The sequence below is a fragment of the Naegleria lovaniensis genome, assembly GCF_003324165.1.
Source record: "Naegleria lovaniensis strain ATCC 30569 chromosome Unknown tig022, whole genome shotgun sequence".
In the NCBI taxonomy this organism is placed as follows: Eukaryota; Heterolobosea; class Eutetramitea; order Acrasida; family Naegleriidae; genus Naegleria; species Naegleria lovaniensis.
Genome location: NW_025407844.1, coordinates 391,796 through 417,645, shown reverse-complemented (window position 1 = coordinate 417,645; position 25,850 = coordinate 391,796). Strand labels below are relative to the sequence as shown.

The window sequence follows — 25,850 nt, the reverse complement described above, 5'->3', positions numbered from 1 at the left end:
CAACGCCATTTTTTCAAAATGTCAACAAATCCACAACCAAAACAGCTCTCCAAATAGCAAACTAATACCATTTCATTATATGCAGCTTCCCAACAACGCTCGCTTCCCTCCCATTACACTTTGTGTATTAACTTGGCTTATTTGTAATTGACTTGAATAGTGATTTTTCAAACTGGGTGAATACTAGTTATGAGAAGAAACTGGAACTACCCTTTAGAAACAAATGAAGAATATTCTTATCTGCAATTCACCACAATTTTTCAAAAAGGTTCTCAATAAATTGTTACTAAACCGTGTTCCTTATTTTTCATCAAATGCTATTATTCTGAATAAATACAACAGTACACCATCAAGAGGCAATTGCTAACCCAGTGTTATAAATTTTGAAAGAACATAGCAGTGGAACAACTACCGACATTTACCTTTGTACATTAGACAACTCAAGATCCATTGGCATTAATGTTACGGTAACATATACTAACATGTTGTTAGATCTTTTTGAAAACAAACCGCTAAGAGCGTTGAAAGTGAAAACATTTCGATTATACACAGTTATCGTTCTTGTCGATTATAAAGGACTGTAAATTTCTAGTACTATTTGGTTCCAATGTAAGGAGAAATAACATTCCCGTGCAATGTTTATAACAGTTCAAGTTCATATTATCAATATGTTAAAATTGCCTATTGAAAGAAAGGTGTAATTGGCATAAATTAGCATTCAAAGCATTACTAATAGCGTTCTTGATGACTATACCGACAACTTTTAGTGCAAATAGAAACCCGTTAACTGCGTCACTCCTTTCGCGCCTTTTAACTTTTTCTTAAGAACTGATCAAACATTCAAGAAACAATGCTTTACTTGAGTATCCATACCAAAGGTTGTTGTATAGTTCGACTTTGCATAATCATGCATACCTTGAATGTAACTAAACGATGTACTTTAGCTAGCTCGTGTAATATTTGCTTTTAGCCTGTTCTTCGTTGATCGCATTCTTATTGTGCAAGCATGTCAACCATTTGTTCTGGTTAGAAAGAATCAATTGAGCACTCTCACAGAGCCACTTCAATATGTTTGAGAAATATTTCATCTCTGGCGTGTCAAGCCATTCATCTGATTCAATATTTTGTCTTTTTTCTCAACATGTCCAATTTATTTAAAAGGAAATTATTTGATTAATACTAAATTGGTGTGTTTAAATCTTTGAATTTTTTAACCACAAAAAACAAACGTATTCTTTCCAATGTCAACCTCTTCCACACAAAGCAAACTCTTCCTCGTAGAAGAAGAAGAATATTTAAAGAAATCGTCGTCCTCTCCCGTGGAAGCTCCTGAAGAGTGGCAAAGTGAGCCTTCTTCTTCAACAACAACTACTACGAATGTTCAACAACAAGAATCAAAACCACAACACATTTCCTCACTCTATCTTTTCAATTATTCAAATACACCCTTCTACATTTCCATCTTTTATAAAGAAAATGAAGGTCATGATTATGAACAACAATACGATGAAATTCTACCTTTTCATCCATTCACATGGTTTCATATTGAAGAAAGATTTCACAAATCCAATCCCATGCACATCTTGGGTATTAATTTAGTTGATTTTAATAATTCTGTTTCAAGTCAAACCTTTATGGTTGAAGAATTGAGAATGCATTCAGAACATTTTTGGAATGGTGATGTGTCCTTCTTGACCAATACAACAAGTTCAAGTTCTCATCGTGAAGAAGATTTGAAACAACACATTCCACCTGAAAAGGATGATTTGATTTTTGTTGTGACGAAACATGTTGGAGAGAAGATTAAAATGTTTTATTGTCCATATCATGTATGATAGAGGTGGAGGAGTGTGTTGTGTTGTATTGCGTTTCGTGGTGGTGGTCATCATTATATATTAAATGGATATCCGAGAACACCAATTTGAATTTCATAAATCATCATGTCTTCTGTGTTTTTTAAAGTAATGCACAAATTGGTGCTTGAACGAGTTTGGCTGCGAATCAGTTATCCCGCCCAGTTTCTTTACGATTCTTTCGCCCTTACATTTCGAAAAAAAAAGTAACCGTTCTCGACCCCCTTGAAACCGCAAGATGGGAAACACGGCAGGTTGTGCTACCACCCACAATGTTGAAAAAAGATCATTACATGAAGAGGATAATGTTTCCACTCCGATGGCTTTAAAACCGAGCAAGTTTCAACAAGCAGCTCAAAATAACGATCCTACGAGCCAAACTCATAATTCCACTCTCTCGAATGAAGACTCTACCATTGTCAATATTCCAAAAGGAAAATCCCTCCGATACGTTTCACTAGAAAGAACACCCAAAGATACTCTTGAATCTCAACATGTGTTATTGAAAGCCCTTGCTCAAAATAATATGAACGATATGATCGCCTTCAATACTCAACAAGTACTCGATCGAGAATATCTCATTTGTGTCTATCCAAATCTAGACAAAAACATTCTAGTGTATATATTAACGGATGGAATGGACAAGTTATACTACCACATTCGAGATATTGAAAGTGTCATTCGAGACAAGAACTCATTATTCTCTGGTGAGCCTTCCGAATCGGTTCATTTCTATGTCTTGTACCTTAATAGTGTTCAACATTGTATAAGAACGATGGATTTATTCTTTGAGCCACAAGAACGAGATACAATTCTTCTAAGCAAACGATTATTACCTGACATTTCATCTTCACATTCCCAAGTGACCATTAGTATTCCATTGTATCCTCTCTACTACAATGTCGATGTGAATATTCGAGATGTGTTCATGCTCATTACTAAACATTCAAAAATGATGATGAAGAAACAATCAAGTGCTAAACATGTGGAAACAAAGAGACAAGAAAGTCTCACACTTCTTCATGACTTTAAAAAACAAACGAGTACCAAATCCATCAATGATGAAAAAGCTCATACCGTTGCCATCCATTCCAAGGATCCTACTCGATTATCTCTTGATTTAGTCAATGTCATGTCTGCACCTGGATCTCTTCATTCCTCTCCTGCATCCACTCCTCGTACAGGAGTATCACATCATGCTCAAATATCAGAATTGGTGAACGAATTGAGAAATCATCAAAATGAAGAAGTGAGAAATCTCATTGCTCGACTTGAATCTCTCTTAACCGAATCGATGAATCGACCAACCACTGATTCATTAGCAGAAGTATTGGTCAGTAAGGCTTCTGTGCATTCCATGAATGTGAGAGAGAGTGTAAAGGATTTGATTGTGAGTGATGATCAAGAAACTAGAAAATGGCTTTCCGATGAAGTGTTGAAAGGAACCACACTCCTTGAAGATTCTTCAGATTACTCTTGGAAGAAGAAAGTCAAAGCATTTACAAAAGCAATTGTATTTACAAATCGATTGAGAGAAATGGGATCAGTTGCAACTAGGAAATCCAATTTAAGTATTTCATTGGATTTATCTTCTGTTACTACTCAAAAAGAAGATTTAATTGAACTACCTTTTGATATTTTAGAATATTTGAAAGTACATGCTTTGAGTTATTACAGTTTTGATGTTTTTAAATTTGAAAAGATTGCAAAAGGAGAACCACTGTATTATTTATGTTTATATTTATTTCAAACCTATGACTTGGCCAATAATTTAAATATTCCAGTCAAAACGATTAAGGCTTTTCTCAAAGATGTTGAATCCCAATATAGGAATAATCCTTACCACAACAATTGTCATGCCACAGATGTTGTTCAATCTGCGTTTAGTCTTTACCACAGTTTATTTGCTGAGAAATCTGTAGAAGTGGGTCAATCTCAACAACAAGTACCACCAACTCCATCTTCAAACACTTCTCAAAATATCTTACAGAGTATCCAATCTACTACAAACACCACCTCTCAACTCTATTTTCATTTAAATCCATTAGATATTCTAGCATTACTGGTTGCATGTTTAGCTCATGATGTCTGTCATCCTGGAGTGACCAATTTATTTGAAAAGAAAACAAGAAGTGAAAGAGCAATCATGTTTAATGATCGATCCATTTTAGAAAACTTTCACTGCTACTCTCTCTTTAAAATATTATCCAAAGAAGAAACAAATTTATTTGTAAATATGAATAATCATCAATTTGAATATCTCAGAGAATTAATTGTTGAAATGATACTTGCAACTGATATTAGTCAACACTTTTTAATCGTTGGTCAAATGAAATCCAATGATATATTCAATCATGAAAAATTCACCATTGAAAGGAAAGAATGTTTATTAGCATTACTCAAAGTATTGATCAAATGTGCAGATGTGAGTAATCCAACCAAGCGATTTCCAGTGTATGGACAATGGTTAGATCGAATTATGAATGAATTTTATAATCAAGGTGATCGAGAACGAGAATTGAACATTGATATTTCACCATTTATGGATAGAAATAATCAAAATGTTCCAAAATGTCAAACTGGATTTATGGAATTCATTGTCATGCCTCTCTTTTCTCTATTATTTGATTTTAAACCTGAAGATTCCAAATACATTCGAGAACAAACTGAATTTAATTACAAAAGTATGCAAGAAATGTGTAAGAATGGTCAAATGTTACGATTGGATGAAATTCTTGAAGTCATGAAACAAACAACTTTGGATGGAACTTTGTCTCAACACATTCATCCAGTGGTCGTTGTGAAAACATCTCCAAGACCCTCGAGTCAACCTTCATCATCAAGAAGAAAAGAGTTGAGTGAAGCTTGTCAGGTTACAAGCTCTCATTCTCCGAATGTTGCATCCAACGATGGTACGATGCCAACCACCACCTCTCACAATTCACAAGTAACAACAATTAATGATGCCAATTTGCATGAACACAATGGACAACTTCAACTACCACTCTCTGAATCGGGTACCTCGAAATCCATTAGTAGTGGTAGTGGCAGTAGTGGTATCATTACTCCCTCAAGTACGAGTGGTGGTGCTGCTGCTTTGACACTTTCATCGACGACACCAACAACAAGTGCAGCAGCTTTGAGTAGTAGTACTGGTACCTCCACACGATCCATGGATTTGGGAACCAAAAACGATCAAAACTATGAAGATGAAGCACCTCTAGTGGCGCAGTCGATTCAAGAGGATGGTACCATACCGTTACTGATACAAGATGTGTCAAGACGAATTCATCGAGAGAATTTGATCGATGATGATGAAATGGTTGAAACAGACGAAGTGTTGAACCAAGTATCATCGATTCAACTTAAATCTATTACTACTCTTCCCAATGAAGACGAGTATCCATGTCATGAAAGTTTTGATGATCAAACGTAATAACATTGCTTTCTGTTCCATGCCACCGCAGCAACAACAAGATTCAGTCAGTCATAAAAAATGCTTAAACAACAACCAAAGACCAGTTCCGATGGGACAACCACAACTCCCTCCTCTTCAACTCCATCCTCTTCATCTACAAAACAAGATTCATTCTTTTACACAAAACAAGCAATTAAATCATCCACTCTTCCTATTGTACCAGATGTGTTAAATTCAGGAATTCGGATAGGAGGTGCAATTTTCGGATTTGTTTCTGGATATTATGCATTTAATAATCACTTTCATCAATTATTTGGTGTTAAATTGGTAGAACCATCAGAATCTTCATCTCCACCTAAAGAATGGATTACAAAATTAATTGGAAATAATAACAACCATAGAAAATTATGGGCAAAAACTAGTGTCGGTCTCATCTCTCTAGCGACGGGTGGAGTGTTTGCAGTGTGTTCAGTTCCATTTGTTCATTTCATTGCACAACTGTATTACACCTGTAAAATAACGAGCTATGGCTTAATGAAAGATGTATTTGACAATAGGAATAATAAAAATAAGGAAAATGAATCGTAATTTCACACAGTTTTGAGGGTGTGTGAACGAATTTTCTTGCACCTAGTAGGCGTACCAACGGAAACAGGCGATGAGACTAATCGTGTGAAAATGAAGACTCATTCGAATCATTTCTAAATAATTTAAACTTTATAAAAACAATTCATACACTTATTGGAGATCATCGATCAATTCACCTGCATTGAATGGAGATGCCTTTCTAGCAATACGTTGAGTCTTCTTTCTCTCAGAGTTGACTTGTTGTCTCAACTTTTCCAAATCATCTTGCAATTCCAAGATCTTGTCCTTTTGTTGACGATTCTCAGCTTCCAATCTTTGCTTATCTTGTTCAGATTTTTGATATTTAGAAGCATCTGATTGAGATTGAGATTGCAACAACTTGTTCTCACGTTCAACCTTTGTCAATCGTTGTTCCAAATCTTGCTTGGCACGAGCCTCTTCTTGGAATCTACGTTGATATTCACGTAAATCACGATCAGCCTTCTTCATATCTCTTGAAGCAGCAGAACGTTCCTTCTTGGCTTGAGCAATTTGGTTGTTCAAATCCAAAATCTCATTCTCATATTGTTGCTTCAATCGACGAGCAGCTTCATCTAATTTGGATCTTTCTTGTTCCAAATCTTGTTGTAATTCTTCAATTTCACGTTTTTGACGAGAAGAAGCTTCTTCAGCACTGGCACGTGAATGACGTTCTTGAAGTAAATCTTGTCTCAATTGTTGAACCAAACCTTGTTGTTCTAATTTGGTGCGATTCAACTCATCACGCAAGTCTTCAGCTTCCTCAGCCAATTCTCTCAATTCATCGCATTCCATTTCAACACTCTTCTTTTGTTGTTCAACCTTCTTACGAAGTCGTTCTTCAGTTTGAAGACGAGTCTTGACTTCAGTCAAATCCATCTCAACACTTCTCTTCTTATTCTCAACTTCGACACGTTGTTGAGTGACTTCTTCCACGCGAGCCTTCAATTGAGCCAATTGCAATTCGTATTCACGTCTCAATTTTTCAACTTCAGCAGAATCGACTCCACCAACAACTCCGCCACCACGAGAGGCATTCTTAGAGAGATCCTTCAATTCATCCTTCACTTCGCTGTATGCTTCTTGAAGTTTTTGTAATTGAGCCAATAATTCACTCTTTTCATTCTCACTCTCCGATTGCACTCGTTCAATTTCTTGTTTGAGTTTACGATTCTCGTTTTGTAAATCGTCGCGCAATCGAGCCACTTCACTCTTCAAACGGTTGTTGTCGGACTCTAAGGATTGGCGGGAAGAGGCTTCTTGTTGAGTTCTATTGTTGGCATCAGCGAGACGAGAAGTCAATTCTTGAATTTGCTTTCTCAAAGCTTGCAATTGTTCTTCAGCTTCATCACGATCGCCATGATGATCTGAAAGGTCCTTTTGAAGTTTTTGAATTTCAGCCTTCAATTTGGCAACCAAGTTATTGCTCTCATCTAATTGTCTCTTGAGACCATTGACATCACCGCTTTGATTGTTCAAATCCTTATTCAATCGATCACGTTCACTCTTCAAGTTATTCACTTCACCCTCTAACTGCTTGACACGATTATCAGCATCATTCTTCTTTTGAGTCTCTCCCTTCAAGGCTTGTTCAGTCTCTTGCAATTGTTGAGCCAATCGTTTGACTTCCTTATCCATCTTGGATCTCTTCTTATCCAAATCAGTCTTTGAAGAACGTTCAGTTTCCAAGAGAGCAGTCAATTCACGAATCTTATCTTCCAATGTCTTGACCTTGGAATCGAGAGAAGAAGATTCATTTTGCTTATCGGAGAGAGCCCTCTTCAATTCATCCAATTCTCGTTGAAGTCTTTCATTATCACTCTTCATCTTTTGCAAATTGTTACGTTCATTTTGCAAATCTGATTGCAGTTGTTTGAATTGAGAGTCTAATTGGTTCTTACCACCCTCAGTGTCTGACAATAAATTCTCCAATTCATTGGCACGTTCACGTTGAGCGTCCAAATCACTTTGTAATTGTTCAGCACGTTGTTTGGTACGATTCAAATCATCCTTGACGGAAGCAAGTTCCATTTCGGTAGATTTCTTTTGTGCGTCACGAGTGCGAGCCTCATTCTCCAAATCGGAAATTCTCTTGGCCAAATTCTCAGCAGCTTGTTCCTTCTCTCTCAAATCTTGTTCGAGTTTACGAATACGATTATCCGAGTCATCCTTCTCAGCTTGCAAGTCATCCTTGCTCTTCTTTAGGTTCTTCAAATCCTTTTCAGCCTTCTTCAACTTGTTGGTCAAATCATTCTTTTCATCATTGGTCTTGTTGAGTTGCATAGTGAGTTCATCTTTGGAAGATTCAGAGAGTTTCTTCAATCGATCAATTTCAGAATTCTTATTCTTGAGTTCTTCTTCCATTCTGAAACGAGTGTCATTCAACTCGCGTTCCAAATCCTTGTTACGTTCTTGTAACTTTTGATTTTCAGATTCCAAGTCAGAAATTCGTTGTTTCAACTTGTTAATCTCAGCTTGAAGTTGAGAAATTAAATCATCACGATCATGCAAAGTATTTTCCATATCATTCAATTTGGAGGAAGCATTGTCGAGATCTGATTGCAATGAACGATTCTTATTCTCAGCAGCTTGTCTCTTTCTAGTCTCTTCATCGAGTTGATTGGAGAGATTGGCACCTTGTTGTTCACTGGCAGTCAACTTTCTTTGCAATTGATCAGCGGCTTTCTTTTGCTTGTCCAAATCTTCTTCCAACAATTGCTTCTCCTTCTTGCTCTTCTTCAATTCGGTGTCCAATTGGTCAGCACCTAATTGGGAATCGGTGAGTTCCTTTTTGAGATCCTTGATTTCCTTTTCTCGTTTCTTCAAGTCTTCTTCACGAGCTTTACGAGAGTTGATCTCATTCTCCAACTGAATGCCTTGATCACTCAATTCCATTTGGAGACGAGAGACTTCATTCGACTTGTTATTAATGTCATTTCTAGCATCAGCCAAAGTATTCTCCAAGTCAGCAATTCTCTTCTCCAAATCTTTGGACTTCTTATTCATGGTCTCAATTTCCAAATCCTTATTTTGGAGATCACTTCCCTTACTCTTGATAATCTTTTCACGTTGATCAACCTCACCCTTCAAATCACGGATTTGTTCTTCCAATTTCTTAATATTGGAATTCAAAGCAGCCAATGATTGAGTGTTACGAGTCAATTCAGAGTCCTTATCATCACAGTCATGATGCAATCGATCAATTTCATTCTTTCGATCACGTAACTCCTTCTCTAATTGATTCAAAGCATTGTTCATGGCATCCATTCTGTTACGTTGTTCCTCCAAATCATCAATCAACTTTTTACGAGATTGCTCCAAAGCATTCTTCTCAATTTCAAGTTTCTTCTTGGAATCTCGTTCTCCTTCCAAATCCTTCTTGATTTGTTCGAATTCTTCTTTGAGTTTCTTTGTGACTTGTTCGCTTGAGAATTCCTTGAGGTATGGACGAGCCAAATTGATCAAATTCCACCAACCCCAATTCTTTAACTTTAAATAGGCTCTAAAGTTACGTTGAATCAATTTGATGGAAATCAAACGACCTTGTAACTTCTTATAGGCAACTCGTTCATAGGCAGCCAATGCAGCAGCTTGAGCCACACCAATAATCTTGGAGATTTGAGCTTCTCTGTACTCTTCAATCAAGGCTTCTTGTGAGGCCTTCAAGAAGACTTTGGTAGCACCCAATTTGTATTGAGTAGTCTCTTCGAATTTGATGGTATCCAAAATGACTTGAGCCTTTCCACGGAGATTGGGTTGTTGTTCCAAGGCACGTTTATCTTCAACCAACAAGTCGTATCTCTTGACAAAGTCAGCATATGGAATTCTACCTGGATAACCCTTTCGAGCAATTCTGATACCTTCCAAGACACCGTTACATTTCAATTGATGCAACACCAATCGATCATCAATGATACCAGGCTTTTGCAAATTGTTAGGCTTGATACAACGAATAAAATGAGGTTCAGTCGATTCCAAGAGACCCATCAAGTCCTTCAATTGATTCTTATAATTGGTTGCAACAGTCTTGAAACGGGCAGAACCAACACTTCTCTTCTCAGCAGCCTTTTGTCGTTCTCCTGGCAAATCAAAGAGTGAGCGAATCAATGCGTTACCGGAAGCAGCCATGACACCCTTACAGTCTTCATTGAGTGGGTCAACGTTCTTGGTAAACCAAGACACGACATTGTATGGAACATCACCAGCATAGTGACTCAAAACAAACTCCTTCTCATTGAATCGAGAAGTCTTGAATTGTTTCTTAGTACCATGGTTCTTGTTGATTTCACGAACGAGACCTTCCTCCGATTGTTGAGCCATGAAAGTCTGTTGATCCAAAATAGCCAAAATACCCAAAGGCTTCTCAATCAAATCAATGGTAGGTTGTAAATCCAAACCAAAGTCAATGAACTTCCATTCAATCTTTTCCTTCAAGTATTCTTCTTGTTCCTTCTTGAACATGTGGTGATTGAAGAATTGTTGAAGTTTCTCATTGGTATAGTTGATACACAATTGTTCAAAGCTGTTCAATTCAAAGATTTCAAAACCAGCAATATCCAACACACCAATAAAGTTCTTAATCTTCTCTTTGGAGGTCAGGGATTGATTGATGGAACGGACCAACCAATCAAACAATCGATTGTACATACTCTTCACGAGAGCATTACGATTGAAACCAGCTTGAGCCACATTGACGTGAGTTTCAATGATATCTGTTGGAGTTACAATGTTAGGCTTCATGAAACCCTTAGCCAAACCATCACTATCGACACCCAACAATTCGGCAGCAGTGTTGAGAGGAGAACGATCAGGCAACATACTCAAATCATTCTCATCATTCACGAATTTACAGTTACCTAAATGGAGAATGGAGGCGACCATTCTACAAGTGGCATCAATGTCCTCTTCGGAGATACCAATGATACGCATGGATTTGAGAGTTTCTTGGAATTCTTGAGCATCATTGATACCAACGACACTGGTACATCCCGATTGATTCACATAATGGTATTGATTCACATTTTGTAAGTGATACTTGTTACGAGATTGAGCATCAGACAAGATTTGATAAAAGAAGTGGAAGTTACGTTCATCAGGAGCCTGAGCAACGACACGAGTTGTCTCTAACAAGTAGTGTTGAATCTTGGTACCAGCAATGTAACCACTCACATTGAAATCAACTTCAATGAATTTACCGAAACGAGAAGAGTTGTTGTTACGAATCGTCTTGGCGTTACCAAAAGCTTCTAACAAGGGATTGGTTTGCAACAATTGTTGTTCCAATTTACCAGCACCATGAGAAGAACCAGCTGTAGAGGTGAGGTATTGAATGATCTTTTTCGTGTTCTCAGTTTTACCAGCACCAGATTCACCAGTGACCAACATGGATTGATTGAGTTGATTTTGTAACATTTGTCTATAGGCAACATCAGAAACAGTGAAAACGTGTGGTTCAGCATCTTCTCTACGCTTTCCTTGATGCTTTTTGATGACTTCATCAGTATAGATTGGCAAATTCTTGTAGGGATTGACAGCAACCAAGAACAAGCCTGAATATGTATAAATCTTGTCATTATCGTAACGCTTCTTCAAGTTGAAGAGAACAGAAGGTTCATTCAAGTGAGACAATCGAGCCATATCTTCAATACCAGTCAATTTTGGAGGATTCATTGGAAAGACTTCTTCAATTGGGAATGTTTTCTTATCACCAGATTCAGTCTCAACCACAATTTCCTTTCCTTTACGTTCCTTGATTTCTCCAACTTCAAAGGCTTTACCTTCTTCCACACTCGAACATGGAACCCACATGAAATTGGCACCACTGACTTTCCAGTTCGATTCATCGGATTGAGCATCGACGAGTTTAGTAAACAAATTGGCAGAGGATGAGGTTTTGGATCCTGCAGCACCACTAGCTCCAGAAGCACCAGCACCACCACGAGCTCTTCTTCTTCTTGCTGATTCATCACCAGCTCCTTGTGTGCTTGGGTCAAGAATTTGATCTTCACTCATTTTGGAAAGGTGTGTTGTTATGGTGTATGTTCAAGAGTCTTGATAATAATAGTGTGATGTTCAAAAAACACAAGAGTGATAATAATAATAGAAATGGTTGTAGTGTTGTGTTCAACTACGACTACTAATGATTCTGTGGTAGTGGGGAGAATGTGAAAACAATGTATTAGACACGAGTAGTAGTAGGAGTTTGGGATACGTGTGTAAATACAAGTGTTGTCTCTTTTTTTTGATGATGTGAATAAAAAATTTGATTGGTGATGCTCCAGAGAGAATGGTGATGGACGGGTGGCTTTTGAGTGAGCACTCAATAAAAAATGACGAGTATCGAGTGACACATGACTTGTTTGCTTCAAAATGTGTGAATGGATGATGGGTGAGGAGGATGATGAAAGCCAAAGATATTTTTCACAATGCGTGTCCTTATTTATAATTGAAAATCCTTTGGACCAAAGATGACATGGAGTGAGATATCTTGTTCTTGTTGTTGTTAATGAGAGGTATTCGAGCTCGTCGACTACCATAACAGTTTAAGCACATTATATATTCGTGCCTTAATATCTCGAATGATTAGAACAGCGTGTGCGCACCATGCCCATCCACACACACACCCTCAAGAGCAGCAAATGGTCATTCATAAAATTTGCAATAATAAAAAAATCAACAAAATTTGCAATAATCAAAATAAAAATCAACAACATTTTCAAAATAAAAATCAACAAAACTTGTCCTTGATACAACAACAACAAAATCTTTACAAAACAAATTCCATTGGTTTCAACTTGTCAGAAACAGTAAAACTAGCTTCAGTCTTTGATCTAATTTCATCCACACTCACACCTGGGAAATGTTCCACCAATACCAATCCATTGGGAGTACAATCAAAAACAGCCAATTCAGTAATGACACGATTCACAACTTGCTTACCAGTGAGTGGAAGAGTACACTTTTTAAGAATCTTTGGAGCATTTCCTTTAGCAGTATGTTCCATAGTGACCACCACACGAGATCCACTTGAAACCAAATCCATAGCACCTCCCATACCCTTGACCATCTTTCCTGGAATGATCCAATTAGCCAAATCACCATTTTCACTCACTTGTAAAGCACCCAAAACAGTCAAATCAATATGACCACCTCGAATAATACCAAATGAATCAGCAGATGAGAAGGTAGAGGATCCAGGAAGAGTCGTGATCGTCTCTTTACCAGCATTGATCAAATCAGCATGTTCCTGACCTGGTGTTGGATAAGGACCCATTCCCAAAATACCATTCTCAGATTGTAACGTAATGGTCACACCCTTTGGTAAATAATTGGAAGCCAAAGTTGGAATACCAATACCCAAATTGACATACATTCCATCTTTGAATTCGAGTGCAGTTCTACGAACAATACGTTCACGAGTATCCCATTGAGTCACATCATTGATGGATTGAGTCATGGATTGAGATGATGGTTGAGATGATGATTGAGATGATGATTGAGATGACGATTGAGAATCCATAACCTTACTCAATGTTCTCTTTTCAATTCTCTTTTCATAAGGTTCAGCAAGATAAATTCGATCCACAAATACACCTGGTAAATGAACTTGATCTGGATCAATTTCACCTGGTTGAACCAATTCTTCAACTTCAACAATACAAACTTTACCAGCTTGAGCACACATTGGATTAAAGTTACGTGCTGTTCTACGGAATATGACATTGCCATGAGTATCTGCCTTCCATCCCTTCACAAGTGCAAAATCACCTCGAATCCATTCTTCCATCATGTATGGTTTACCATTGAATTCACGAACTTCACGAGGTTTGGATGCAATTTCAACTTCTTTTGAATTGGGTTTGAATTTAATTGGAAATCCTCCTTCTTGAATGACTGTGTGTGTTTTTTTGGAGGGTATTTGATGTGTGTGTTTTTTTGGAGGGTATTTGGTGTGTGTGTTTGGTTTTGACCAAGTGTTGATTCAATTGGTACACACAGATTCAAAAATGCCAACACAATGCCCACATTCGTTAAAAATGAAATTGCAGTCATTCCAATCACATCATCATCGGAAACAAGATACCAATTCAATTCAAAATCCAATGACAACACTTCAACTTACCAGTTCCAACTGCAGTAGGAGTAAAGAATGCGGGAATACCAGCACCACCAGCTCTCAATTTTTCAGCCAATGTTCCTTGTGGAAGTAATTCCACTTCTAATTGACCACTCAAATACAACTTTTCAAAGGTAGCATTTTCACCCACATACGAAGATACCATTCTCTTAATTTGACCATTCGATAAGAGAATACCCAATCCCCAATCATCTACACCACAATTATTAGAAACAACTGTCAAATTCTTGGAACCTTTTTCACGGAGAGCTTCAATGAGCTTTTGTGGAGTACCACAGAGACCAAATCCACCCACACAACTGTTGAGAGGATGGAGATGATATTCGTATTATTGTAGTATTATATCACACACAATATGTAGAGGGTATCAAGAGGATGAACACCAAATATCATCAGTTTCACACGTTGGTATACGTGTCATCAAACGAGAGCATTTGAAAAGTTTCATGTGATGGATATATCATATTCGAACATGTATTGATCCATCGAAGAATGATCACAAGTGAAATATATTGAGGTCATCATCATCATTCCATGAATATTAATATTATAAAATATTTATATAATTGATAAAAAAATAAACACATACAGTGTAGCACCATCAGGAATATCAGCAACAGCTGTCTTGGCATCTTTCACGACCTTGTTAATGAAACGTCTTTGAGAAGAAGCAAATAGATGATTCGAGGTGGTGGTGGTAGCCACAGATCTTTTAATGGCCGATGAATTGGAGAGAAGAGATTTGAACATTTTTTACGGTGTGTGTTTGTTGCTGCTATTGGATTCGATGGTGGCACATAAGGCTTCGTGCTCCGTTTTTGAAAATTCAGCGAAACTAAACGATTAAAAACGCGAAAATATTTCGCGAATTCATGTGTTGACGACTGGGAATATTAATGAGGATCTTGTTGTGTGTGAAATTTGCACAGGGACATTTTAGTGAACCACCACAGGTCTTTTTAAAACTTGGACCTGTGTGCAAGCGAGAAAGATAAAATAAGACCTGAGCTAGTTCAATGCGGATGGTGCATTTCGTAGTGTTGTGGAAATTTTGGCAGTTCCATTCTTTTGCTATTGAATTCAATCCAATAATCAATAAATCACACACATTCACACGATTATAATCCAGTTCAAAAATCGAAAATATAAAAAAATGACAATACGACTTGTTGTTGCCACCCTCATGGTCATGTTCGTCGCATCAACAACGTACTCAATGACCTCCGCATCATCACCCGACATGAAAACTCTCACTCCTTCTCAACTCTGTAAACTCTATGGTTGTCCAAAAGGTTATTCCAAACAAATGGATTTTGATGCTAATACTTGTCATTGTGTCAAACAAAAATGTCCTTCCTTGTCATGTCTTGCCACCATGAAATGTCGATATGGATTACAAACAGATTCCATCACACATTGTCCAATTTGTAAATGTAAAACTGTGGATCAAGAACTTTCAGATTTATTTGAAATTGTCAAGGTGAATGCATGTCCTCCATTGTGTCGAATGTATTGTCGATTTGGAAATCAGAGAAACAGTGCAGGATGTCCAATTTGTGCTTGCAATCCAGAACCAACTTTGGAATAATTGATGAAAAAGAATTTATCATTTCCTTGTCCTTTGAAGGAGAGAAGTATGTCAATAATGATCATCAAACAATACATTCTTAGTGCAAAAATTTATGTATAAATAATAATGATTTTGGTACCATTTATTATGGCTGTTCGTGCTCCAAATTCGAACAAAGCATTTGTCGAGCTCTTAAATAGAGTGAATGCATCTGTATGACAAGAAAGGTGGAGCCTTAGATGAGGGTTTGATTCATGTGCGTTTGATTACTTTTACAACACATGCAACAGATTAAATTTCAATGTTCTAATGAAAATCTTCATACACCCACCCCAAAATCAATATTTCTTGACACTTATTTAAACAATCACATGTTATGAATGTAGGTGGTAAGATGAATGACAAAGAGTAGTGGTTGAAGGAATCCATATAAGGGTTTGACTCATTCTTTATCAAATTTCAGCGAATAATAACCAACAACAAGATGTAAAGCATTAGATATTGTTACTTTAATTGTACATTTCCATTGGATTGCAATTGGAGCTGAGTAAAGTGAGGAATATTGTTGTGCATACATGGAGTGATTGTTGTTGTTGTTGCTGATGAAGAATTCGAGTTGGATGTCATATAACCTTGGTTCTGGTTATTCATAACTGCTGATTTGGATGATACCAAGGTCATCGGTACAAAGGAATTGTTGGTGAATTGTGGAGTAGTAGTAGCAGTGGTAATGAATTGAACGAATTGAGGAATGGATACTTTTTGTGCAACTTGTTGTTGTTGAGAAATTGAAACTACTTGTTGTGGTGATACTGATGTTGGATGCATTGCTTGTTGAGGATGTTGTTGAACATTCAAACAAGTTGCATTGTGTTGGTTCACATTTGACGAGGCCATGGACAACCTTAATACTTGTGTTGAGGAATGTTGTTGTGGTTGTTGTGGTTGTTGTGGTTGTTGTAGAGGAGATATTTGTTGTGGTTGTGGTGGTTGTTGAAATGAATCATTATTCACAACCACATGATTCGTATTCACACTCATACTACTACTATTACTATTATTACCACTATTATTAACATTCGAATCCTTCGTTTCATGAGCCATGAGAGTGAGTGCATTCCAAATACTATCACTCATGATACTGGACATGGATGAATGATGTTTACAAGTGAGTAATGCTACTAGTAATTCATAGACAGGTCTTTTCAATACAGAGATGATGTGTGGTAATTGTAACAATTCGAAAAGACTTTTCGGTAGTGTGAGGTCGTGGTGCTGATGGTGCTGATGAGGTGGTTGAGGGTCACACGTCGACGAACTCAAGATGGATGATGATGACTCGAATGAAGGAATTTGTGAGGATGGTACTGTGAGTGTGGTGGCGGTAGTGTTCACACATGTGACTGAATTTGAAATCCTTGGTGGATTCATGTCATTGGGTTGTTGGTATGGAATAGAATGGTGGTGATTAGGAGGATATTGCATCGAGTTATGTTGTTCTTGGTGTGATGATGACAATATTGGTTGAGATTGTTGCAACAATACATCCTGATTCATCCACATACTCTGATCCACACGTGCAATGCAATTGTTGGTCATTCCAGTAGTAGACTCGTGAGGAGTGAGAGTTTTTTCAATTCTAAATGTATTGTCATGCCCTTTCACAATAGGAATATCGATACCTGGATGTATAATATTTTCATCATTTCGATGAGAAGGGCAACTTGACTGAGAACATGACACTTTCTTCTTCTTCTTTGGTTGAAATTCATTCTCATGAAAAGTAAGTGTAAAAGGCTTGATGGGTTGTGTCTTTTTTGGTAAATGATCATTATATACAAAGGTAAGTGGACCATTGTTGGTCATGACTGGAGTTGAAGTAAGTGGAGTTGAAGAAATACTAGTACTGTTGTTCTTTTTCTTCTTCTTTCTCATACTATTGTTGATCAATTCTTGTTTCTTTTTTGAGAATAAAGTAAAGGGTGAACTTTCTGCCAATATTAGAGATTCATTCAAGACAATTCGTAAAGAACAAATTTTTCGCTGATTCTTTGAGGAGGGAAGTCTTGGAAGAGTGAGAATACCTTCTAATAAGTGAGGATTGTAAGTGAGTTGATCATGACTTGAAGGACTATTTGTTGTTGTCAACGTATGAAATGCATAATGTAATGGAATGGAGGTACAGACCGAGTTGGTATTGAAATTGAACAATTCACATCGTAGGGATAAAGACTTGTGGTCATTCCATTGAGTGAGTTTTCGTTTGAGAAACTTGACTAATGGAAGGGCATGAGTGGGAATGGTTGGGAATGTTGTACTAGGAGGAGTAGTAGTAGTAGTAGTTGTACTTGTCATGATGGTTGGATGTAGAATATCAGTGGACGACTGTGTGTGTTGTTCATTTTCGTTGTGATGTCTATCATTCCTATTTTGACTTGGTTCATTCTTGAGGACATTGTTGTTCCACCACAATGAACTTGAATGGATTTCTTGAAATAACCATATCAAGGCTTGATGAGAAGAGGAGACTCGAATCTTGTCCGCAACATACAACTCGAGTGGAGTATGATGCGGTGGCAACAACTCTTCTCTTTGGTTTTGGGCACTAGTAGAAGTAGCATGTGAGTGTTGTTGCACACTATTAAGAGAGTCCATAATTTCAGCGTGGAGTGTTGTTGGGCCAACCGATTGATGACGCAACTGCTTCCATTCAATCAAGAAGAATGGAGTGGAATCTTCATGGATGGATTCTCCACTACCATCTCCATCACAGTGATGATTCATTGGTGCTGCAAACGTAGTACTAGAAGGCTTGTGGTGGCATGATGACAACGCCTCCTCCTCGACATCATTTACTATTATGCTTTCTTGTATTCTTCTTTCATGAGGTAAATTCTTCTCGTGGCTCGACTTGTCATTATCATGATTGGAGGTCGTAGTCATTGTCATGGCAGAGAATGTTCTTTTCACAGCAGCATTCGGAGTGCAAGGCTTTTGCACGAGATTACACGGCATTATATCTCTTGTGGGTAGAAGAGATGAAGCTGTCATGAGAATACTGTGTTGCAGCTGTTGTTGTTGATTGGCATTGATGACTGTGGTCAAAGAGGTATTGTTCCTTGTCGTGACTCGTTCGATCTCTTCTTGAGATGTCATCGATAGAGAAGGCTCTTGCTGTGGTTGACTAGCGCTTGACGAAGAAGAAGGCTTTGTGTTTCTTCTTGTGGTGTTGCCACCCGAGTACAGTCTAAAAGTTGAGGGCAATGGGAGAGTCTTTGAGGTGAACATTTTTTCTCAACAACACTCAATAAGGATTTAAATACGCAATGGAGTGACGACGCAGCACGAGCTGCCTTGTTGTTGAAATATGTCAAATTCATGATTCAGCCGAAACTGGAAAGATGCAGTGTCTATTGTGTGTGTTGTAAACTCGAGAATTCGGAGTAATATAGACATGCTGCATCTTTTGCATCTTTCCAGGTTCGGCTGAATCATGAATTAATAGATATAAATATCTCAGTCCTTAAAGAGACTGTTCCTACGTTTGTTGTTATAGTAAAAAAATTGACCAAGTATGAGAGCACTAAAGATCAAGGTAAATACACTTCCTACAATAAATGGTAATACAGATACAGTATCAAAATATGAATGTGGTTGTTGTGCGTAGAATACAATAATACTAGATATATATAGAATTTGAGTGAGACTATCAATTAAAAACATGAGAAGCTATGTTGGAAACCATTCGTTGGTTCCAGAGTGATGTATGGGTGAGCGTCATGCCAATTGAGACATGCATTTTGAATATATTCACATTACCCAAGATATGATAACAAGAATTTCATCTTGAACCACTTACAGATAAGCCTTTGACACTCTTCTTTTTGAAATTTTTGTAAATTTGAGGTACATATGCCATGATGTAACAAATACATGAAATGTAGGAACAAGTAATTCCCAATGCATACATTGAGTTGTCAGAAGTAGTTTGTTCGCAATTATTGGCTCTTCTTGTATTCCATTGAAGATGAGATTGAGCCCGTACAAAAATGGAACTCCACATTTCCTCTTCTTGACTCTGAAACATCCAAGCTACCAATGTTGTCATGATGAATAATTGAATAAGAGCATGAGTATTCAACAAAGTATAGGACCGAGTGTTCTGTTCACTACTAGATGTAGACCGATGAATGCTCTGTTTCAACCTATTTCCACTACAAATTTGATGATTCATTGTGTAAAATATTTCTTTCCACTTCTCAATGACATCTTTCCATCGTACTTCATAATAACAATATTGTGAAATGATCATGACATCCATGGACACATAATAAATTGCTAAATAGATTTGAGTCGATAATTGATTTGTGAAAATACATCCAATTAAATTCGTTACATCTCCAATCATCCAAATAATAAATAAATGAATACTCAATCCCGATGCTGATTGAAATACATGATTTTTAATAATTTGTGGAAATAAACTAATCATGCTCATGATAATGCTCATCCAACCTAGAATGTAGCTTGCAATGTCACTCTCTGAATAGAGACATTGTCGGAATATTAGTGCCAATGGAATGTTGTAATGATTTTTTCCTTTCATGTGCGGAAAACATTCACAATAAAAATTTGGAAATACATGGTAAGAGTCGTGAATAGTGTGTGCCAATAACATTTTTTAAATCGATGTCGATCATGTCGCAAAAGGTAGGCCCATACACACATGCTCAGAAGAATTTAGCAGGTGTGGAAAAGAGATTGCAGAATTTTACCCTAACAAATGTTTATGAAAATCATCACAAACTCCTCATTGTACCACCACTGTAGTACCACCTACATGAGATGGTGTAGCGTCATGTTCTTTCACAACGTTCGCATCATTTCTGTTCCTTCTCTTGTAAAATAAGAATTGAAAAAGAATACAAACACTGAAAAACCATGTGAAAAAGCTACCAGCCAAATATGGCACAACAGAAAGAGCATCAAAGGATGCATTTGGTTGAGCATAAAAAACAATAATACTAAGCATGTATAACAGTTGATTGCTGGTATCAATTCCAAACATTAAGATCTATTGGTACATCATCAAAGAGTATTGTATCAAATAATTTTATGATGAAATGTTCTTGCAAATTGATCACATAAAGTACTTACAGAGAGGCCTTGAACACTCTTTCTTTTATAATTCTTATAAACTTGAGGTGTCATTGCAAGAATATAGCACAGGCAAGAAATATAAGAACAAGTGGTTCCAATAGCAAAAATTGCCAATCCATTATCAGGTGGAGGTGGAGAACAATTTGGAATCTCATAGGAGACCTTTGCTTCCTGAGCGTTTGAAAATTGAGCAAAATTTGAAATTAATAACTGTACAACTAGTAAAATAGCGATCGTTGAAGACAAATAATGTGATTTGAGTTGACAATGAGGTGTTGATAGATGGCTTGTACTAGTGGTATTATGGCTTGTTAATGATTGAAACGACATGTTGAAAATATTGTTCGCTGTCGTTTCTTTGATGGTAGACATTTCATGACATGGTTCTGCACTCTGTTTTGTAATGTGCAGTTTTTGAAATAATTTAGAAAGGAATGCCTTGAACTTTTTCTTGTTGAACTCATAAAAAGTATACTGAGAAATGATAATGATATCCATGCATACATAATAGACTGCCAAATAGAGCTGAGTTGCCAGTTGATTGGTGAGAATACATCCAATTAAATTTGAAACATCTCCAACAAACCAAATCAGAAATAAATGAATTGAAAGCCCTGCTGCTCTTTTCAAAACAAAGTTCTTAATAATTTGTGGAAACAGACTAACCATACTCAAAATGATGCTCATCCATCCAAGTATATAACTTGTAACATCATTATTGGTATAAAAGCATTGTCGAAAAATCAAGGCTAGTGCAACGCTGTAATGATTTTTTCCTTTCATATGAGGAAAACATTCGCAATAAAAATTTGGAATGACTTGTTGCAACATTTTTTCAAGAGAATAATACGTTGGAATTAACTGATATTCAACGTTTTCAATGATGAAAATCAAGTGATGCTCAAGCTCATCAAAATCCAATGCTGAGAAATAACAATTCTCATTAACGCAGTGAAGGCTCATCTCATTGGTCCGCTCAATGGCACGTGCGTCATTGATCGTTCATCGTGATGATGCTCATAGGAAATTTTTACATTATGACAACGGTGTAAATGTTTTGATGATTAATTTTCCTGTAAGCCTTTTCCTGTAAGCCATTTCCTGCACCCAACACGCGTGGCGGTTCAATCATTTTTTTCAGCTTTGAAATTCGTTTCCCTGGAATTTTTTGTTTGAATTAAAAATGCTTAGCTTGACTCCTTCTTCTCATCATCGTCATCATCACGAGAAGAATAATGACGATGGAGGCAACATCAATACTGAATATCCCAAGATAAAACAACCTCCTCCCCCATTTGAAATTTGTCGTAAATCCATACCCAGATCATTGGTATCCAGTCATAGAGGACAATTTTCCTCCGATGGAACCTTGTCTTTTATGATTCATCCAAACAAGAGACAAATTAATATTATTGATACGGAAACGAGTCAATTGATTAGCACTTTTTATCATGATAGGAATGATTCATCATCCGTAATAGAGTCTTGTTGTTTTTCAAAACACCAACACAATGATGTTCTCTATTGCTTTACAAATGATAAGAAATTATTGTGTATTGACAGCTTATCAGGAAGAAAATTATTTTCAGCTCCGATTGAGAATGATGATGATGATGATCAGGTTATCTTCTCTCAATCCATTGCTACAAAATTTCCAAAACGAGCCAAACATGATGACATGAGCGATGATGACTCTTCTTCTTTCATTGAGTATCATGTCGTTGTTGTTGCCAGTAGTACAAGGCTGGGAATGATTGACCACAAAACTAACACAGATATCACGTGGTTTGCTGATTTTGAAAGCCCTCTTTCATCCATACATTATTCAAATGACTTGAGATTGCTTGTTTGTGGATTCAATTCAGGACAAATTTCGTTCTACAAAATTCTAGGAGAAGCAGAGCCAGAATCCATTGATTTGGTTTTTAAGCAATATTTGAGTGAAAGACCTATCACTAGTTGCACAATTACTAATATTGGCAGAAATCATGATTTTTGTCTTGTGATTGGTACTGACTCAACTCTTTTGGATCTGTTCTATTTTTCGGATTACTTTAAACAATGCGATTTAAGCCAATCTATTGATTTGTGTAAAGTATTTGAAACCAACTCGGTTATGAACCTACAGCTCAAAACTATTCAGTTCAAAACAAAACACAACAGAAAAGATTCATCCGTGGCAATCATTGTATGCAATGACAGTAATGATCTATTTCATGTTGGAGTTTTTGACATGAACTCTTGGATCAAATCAGAAAAAGTTTTAGAAAAATCTCTTCAGGACTATACTGCAGAAACAGCGCTATGCTCGTCATTATTGTTAGATATTTTCATTGAGGAGTCTTCCATTATTTATAGTCCAACTTCCATCTCATTTACTCTGACCATTCTCTCTCAAAAAACACTATTTAATATTACGTATGAGAATAGAATGAATTTGGCAATACAAGAAGTTGCGCAAAGAAATGTAGAAGATATTGTCAATCGAGATAAGAGAAGAAGATTGATTCAAATGTGCAAAGAAAGAGGATTAACACTAGCAAGCGATTTGTTTAACATTAACACAATCTTTGACATGCTCTATGATCAATCTCTTCTCTCTGTATTGGTTGAATACATTCAAGGAACTGTTCCAAACACTGATTCTAATTTGATACATCACGATGACATTTATAAAGTATCAACAGCAGTGAATCAAAGATTTGCCATTCATGACATTAAGGATATCATGGTTTGGATCAAACACAAAAAGGAATTTGAAGAGAAGAAACTTCATGAATATCTCAATACCTTTATGGTAAGAACAGATGCAAGTAGAACCATTCCACCACTTGTCATTGCTGAGACTAGAAACAAAATCTCAATGTCCATTCAAAGACTGAACTCTTTACGATTATTAATTTCAGCTGTGATTAATAGAGCAAAATTGATGGAGGATGGAGCGACTTCTGATGTATACATTCCAAGTCTTGTGAGTTATGATCATCATATTCGATCCATTGCAGAGTATGCACGAGTGGGAGAATGGTTCTTGGAAATTGGTTTATTACCAATGTCTGCTAATCTATTCAATACTTCAGCGTTGGAAAAGGAATGGAAAGATCGGTTATTAAATCCATTCCCTCCACTTTCTGAAATTAACATTTCAAGACAAGAATTTCATGCGATTCATGAATTACTACGATTAGAGTCAGTGAACTCGGACATGCATCCAACATTCAAGATGACCGATCAAGAGAATATCACTTCAAACAAGATGAACGATCAAGAGAATATCACTTCTACTACTACTGCAAGTGCTACTACCACTACCACTACTACTACTGCAAGTACTACAAGTGCTACTAACACTACCAATACCACTACTACTACTACAGAAGAAAAATTCTTTATCCATCTTCTACTCAAGTATGCATGCAAAGAACCAATGGAATATCCACCCAAAGATTTATCGCATTTTATCACTTGTCTATTTAGGGAAGAACCTCTCAATGATGATGCTTTCATTTACAAACATCTTGCCATGTTTTATTTCATCATTGATTATCTTTCACATGGAATTGGTAGCCATGCAGCAGACAATAACACGACCACTAAAAAGCTCAACAGTTATGCAAAATTATTCAAGATCACAACACCATGGCAACATCTTACATTCAGTTTGTGGCTTTTAGATACAAAGAGAAGTAATGATGATCTTCTCAATGAAGCTGTTCAATATGCTTGTTGTAGTTTTGCTGCTCCAAATAATGGACTCAAACATAGAGCTTGGAATTATGATATTGCTAAAATATTGGTCAAGTGCTCATCATTCAGTGCTGCGAATCGACTTTTAGAATTTTCTACTAGTGCCATTGAGAGTGAAGTGTTAAAAACAATCATTTATCTCACCAATGACATGGTTCATTTGGCTTTTCAAATGCAACGAAAATTGAGTCACATGGAAGAACAGAGAAGAAATGTATTCTTTTGCATTCTTCACTATTCCTTGTTGGGAAATTTCTTCTCGGACTTGTTAACAACATTCCCATTTGATGAAACTGAGTGCTTATGGATTGAACTATTTTTGAAAAATAAGAAGAATTATGATCTACTGTTCTCGTATTATATTTTAAATAGTAATTATGTGGATGCATTCAATCTCTATAGTTGGATGTTAAATAGTTATACCTCAACAACACAAGCCATAGATGCAAGAACATCTTACCTTGATCTCGTTCGTAGTATTATTCCACCTATTCAACTTCGAGCATTAGAGCAACAACTTGCAACCATGCCATCGAGTACTACTACAACCATATTCAAACAACTTGTATTGAAACCAAGCTTGAAACATCCATCACGATTATTCTCTGAACGCCCAACACTTACACAAAAACCTAAAAAGATCAAAACAGATCATGTCGCTTCCATGACATCATTTAAGGCATGGTTAGAAAATACTACCAAAGATACGACCATTCGTATTCCTTCATTGTTTGATCATGCTCCAAAATGGAAACAACATCGTCCAAAGAAAACTGCTGCTCCACAACTCTCCTCTCAAAATATGAGACTACCAAGTGAACACAAAATCATTGAAGAGAGAAAAAAGACATCCACAGCAGAGGAAGAAGATCACATGTTGGAAGAAGAAACGAGCACCACTTCAGAAAGTGAAACCTCACTGACCTCTTCAGAAGCATCCTCTCTCGAAGATAAAATCCCTGCTGAGAGTAGTACGAGTAGGGGCGTTTCAACATTGAGACCTCCTCCTCCTCAGTCACGACAATTGGCAATGAAAACATTACCTCCTAAAGCGTCACCAAAATATTCAGAGCCTTTAGAAATTAGTGATGAAGAAGAAGAGGAAGGAGAAGCGTATGATGAGGAGGAAGAAACGAATCAAGAAGAGAATGAATTAGATCAAATGCATGACGAAGAGGAGGAACAACCAGTCTCAGTTCGAAAGGAACCTGCTTTTAGCAACATTTTTGATGAGGAAGAGAACACAAAGGGTTCTCCCTCTCACAACTCTGAGTCTGGAGAGGAAGAAGAGTCAGCAGAAGAAGAAACTAGTGTTATTGAAGAATAATAATTGTCATTTATGATTTTCATTAAATCTCA

General features: G+C 36.9%; 10 protein-coding genes across 10 annotated transcripts; 5 read left to right on the top strand and 5 right to left on the bottom strand.

The window, feature by feature from the left end:
- Positions 1-1,241: 1,241 nt before the first annotated feature.
- C9374_004929 (uncharacterized protein) lies at positions 1,242-1,835 on the top strand (the record flags this gene model as incomplete). Its single annotated transcript, XM_044694622.1, has 1 exon — positions 1,242-1,835. The coding sequence occupies one exon, from the start codon at positions 1,242-1,244 to the stop codon at positions 1,833-1,835; it is 594 nt and encodes a 197-aa protein (XP_044548641.1).
- A 256-nt stretch (positions 1,836-2,091) lies between these two features.
- Positions 2,092-5,289, top strand: C9374_004928 (uncharacterized protein; the record flags this gene model as incomplete). The annotated part of the gene is made up of 1 exon (XM_044694621.1): positions 2,092-5,289. One exon carries the CDS (start codon positions 2,092-2,094, stop codon positions 5,287-5,289), a length of 3,198 nt encoding a protein of 1,065 aa, XP_044548640.1.
- A 60-nt stretch (positions 5,290-5,349) lies between these two features.
- C9374_004927 (uncharacterized protein) lies at positions 5,350-5,859 on the top strand (the record flags this gene model as incomplete). The annotated part of the gene is made up of 1 exon (XM_044694620.1): positions 5,350-5,859. One exon carries the CDS (start codon positions 5,350-5,352, stop codon positions 5,857-5,859), a length of 510 nt encoding a protein of 169 aa, XP_044548639.1.
- A 150-nt stretch (positions 5,860-6,009) lies between these two features.
- C9374_004926 (uncharacterized protein) lies at positions 6,010-11,889 on the bottom strand (the record flags this gene model as incomplete). Its single annotated transcript, XM_044694619.1, has 1 exon — positions 6,010-11,889. The coding sequence occupies one exon, from the start codon at positions 11,887-11,889 to the stop codon at positions 6,010-6,012; it is 5,880 nt and encodes a 1,959-aa protein (XP_044548638.1).
- Positions 11,890-12,643: 754 nt separating this feature from the next.
- On the bottom strand, positions 12,644-14,764 carry C9374_004925 (uncharacterized protein; the record flags this gene model as incomplete). The annotated part of the gene is made up of 3 exons (XM_044694618.1): positions 12,644-13,770; positions 14,000-14,313; positions 14,604-14,764. The coding sequence occupies 3 exons, from the start codon at positions 14,762-14,764 to the stop codon at positions 12,644-12,646; spliced, it is 1,602 nt and encodes a 533-aa protein (XP_044548637.1).
- A 403-nt stretch (positions 14,765-15,167) lies between these two features.
- On the top strand, positions 15,168-15,602 carry C9374_004924 (uncharacterized protein; the record flags this gene model as incomplete). Its single annotated transcript, XM_044694617.1, has 1 exon — positions 15,168-15,602. One exon carries the CDS (start codon positions 15,168-15,170, stop codon positions 15,600-15,602), a length of 435 nt encoding a protein of 144 aa, XP_044548636.1.
- Positions 15,603-16,088: 486 nt separating this feature from the next.
- Positions 16,089-18,872, bottom strand: C9374_004923 (uncharacterized protein; the record flags this gene model as incomplete). Its single annotated transcript, XM_044694616.1, has 1 exon — positions 16,089-18,872. The coding sequence occupies one exon, from the start codon at positions 18,870-18,872 to the stop codon at positions 16,089-16,091; it is 2,784 nt and encodes a 927-aa protein (XP_044548635.1).
- A 228-nt stretch (positions 18,873-19,100) lies between these two features.
- On the bottom strand, positions 19,101-20,262 carry C9374_004922 (uncharacterized protein; the record flags this gene model as incomplete). The annotated part of the gene is made up of 2 exons (XM_044694615.1): positions 19,101-19,313; positions 19,444-20,262. The coding sequence occupies 2 exons, from the start codon at positions 20,260-20,262 to the stop codon at positions 19,101-19,103; spliced, it is 1,032 nt and encodes a 343-aa protein (XP_044548634.1).
- Positions 20,263-20,394: 132 nt separating this feature from the next.
- C9374_004921 (uncharacterized protein) lies at positions 20,395-21,575 on the bottom strand (the record flags this gene model as incomplete). The annotated part of the gene is made up of 2 exons (XM_044694614.1): positions 20,395-20,658; positions 20,742-21,575. 2 exons carry the CDS (start codon positions 21,573-21,575, stop codon positions 20,395-20,397), a joined length of 1,098 nt encoding a protein of 365 aa, XP_044548633.1.
- Positions 21,576-21,927: 352 nt separating this feature from the next.
- Positions 21,928-25,818, top strand: C9374_004920 (uncharacterized protein; the record flags this gene model as incomplete). Its single annotated transcript, XM_044694613.1, has 1 exon — positions 21,928-25,818. One exon carries the CDS (start codon positions 21,928-21,930, stop codon positions 25,816-25,818), a length of 3,891 nt encoding a protein of 1,296 aa, XP_044548632.1.
- Between the last annotated feature and the right edge of the window lie 32 nt (positions 25,819-25,850).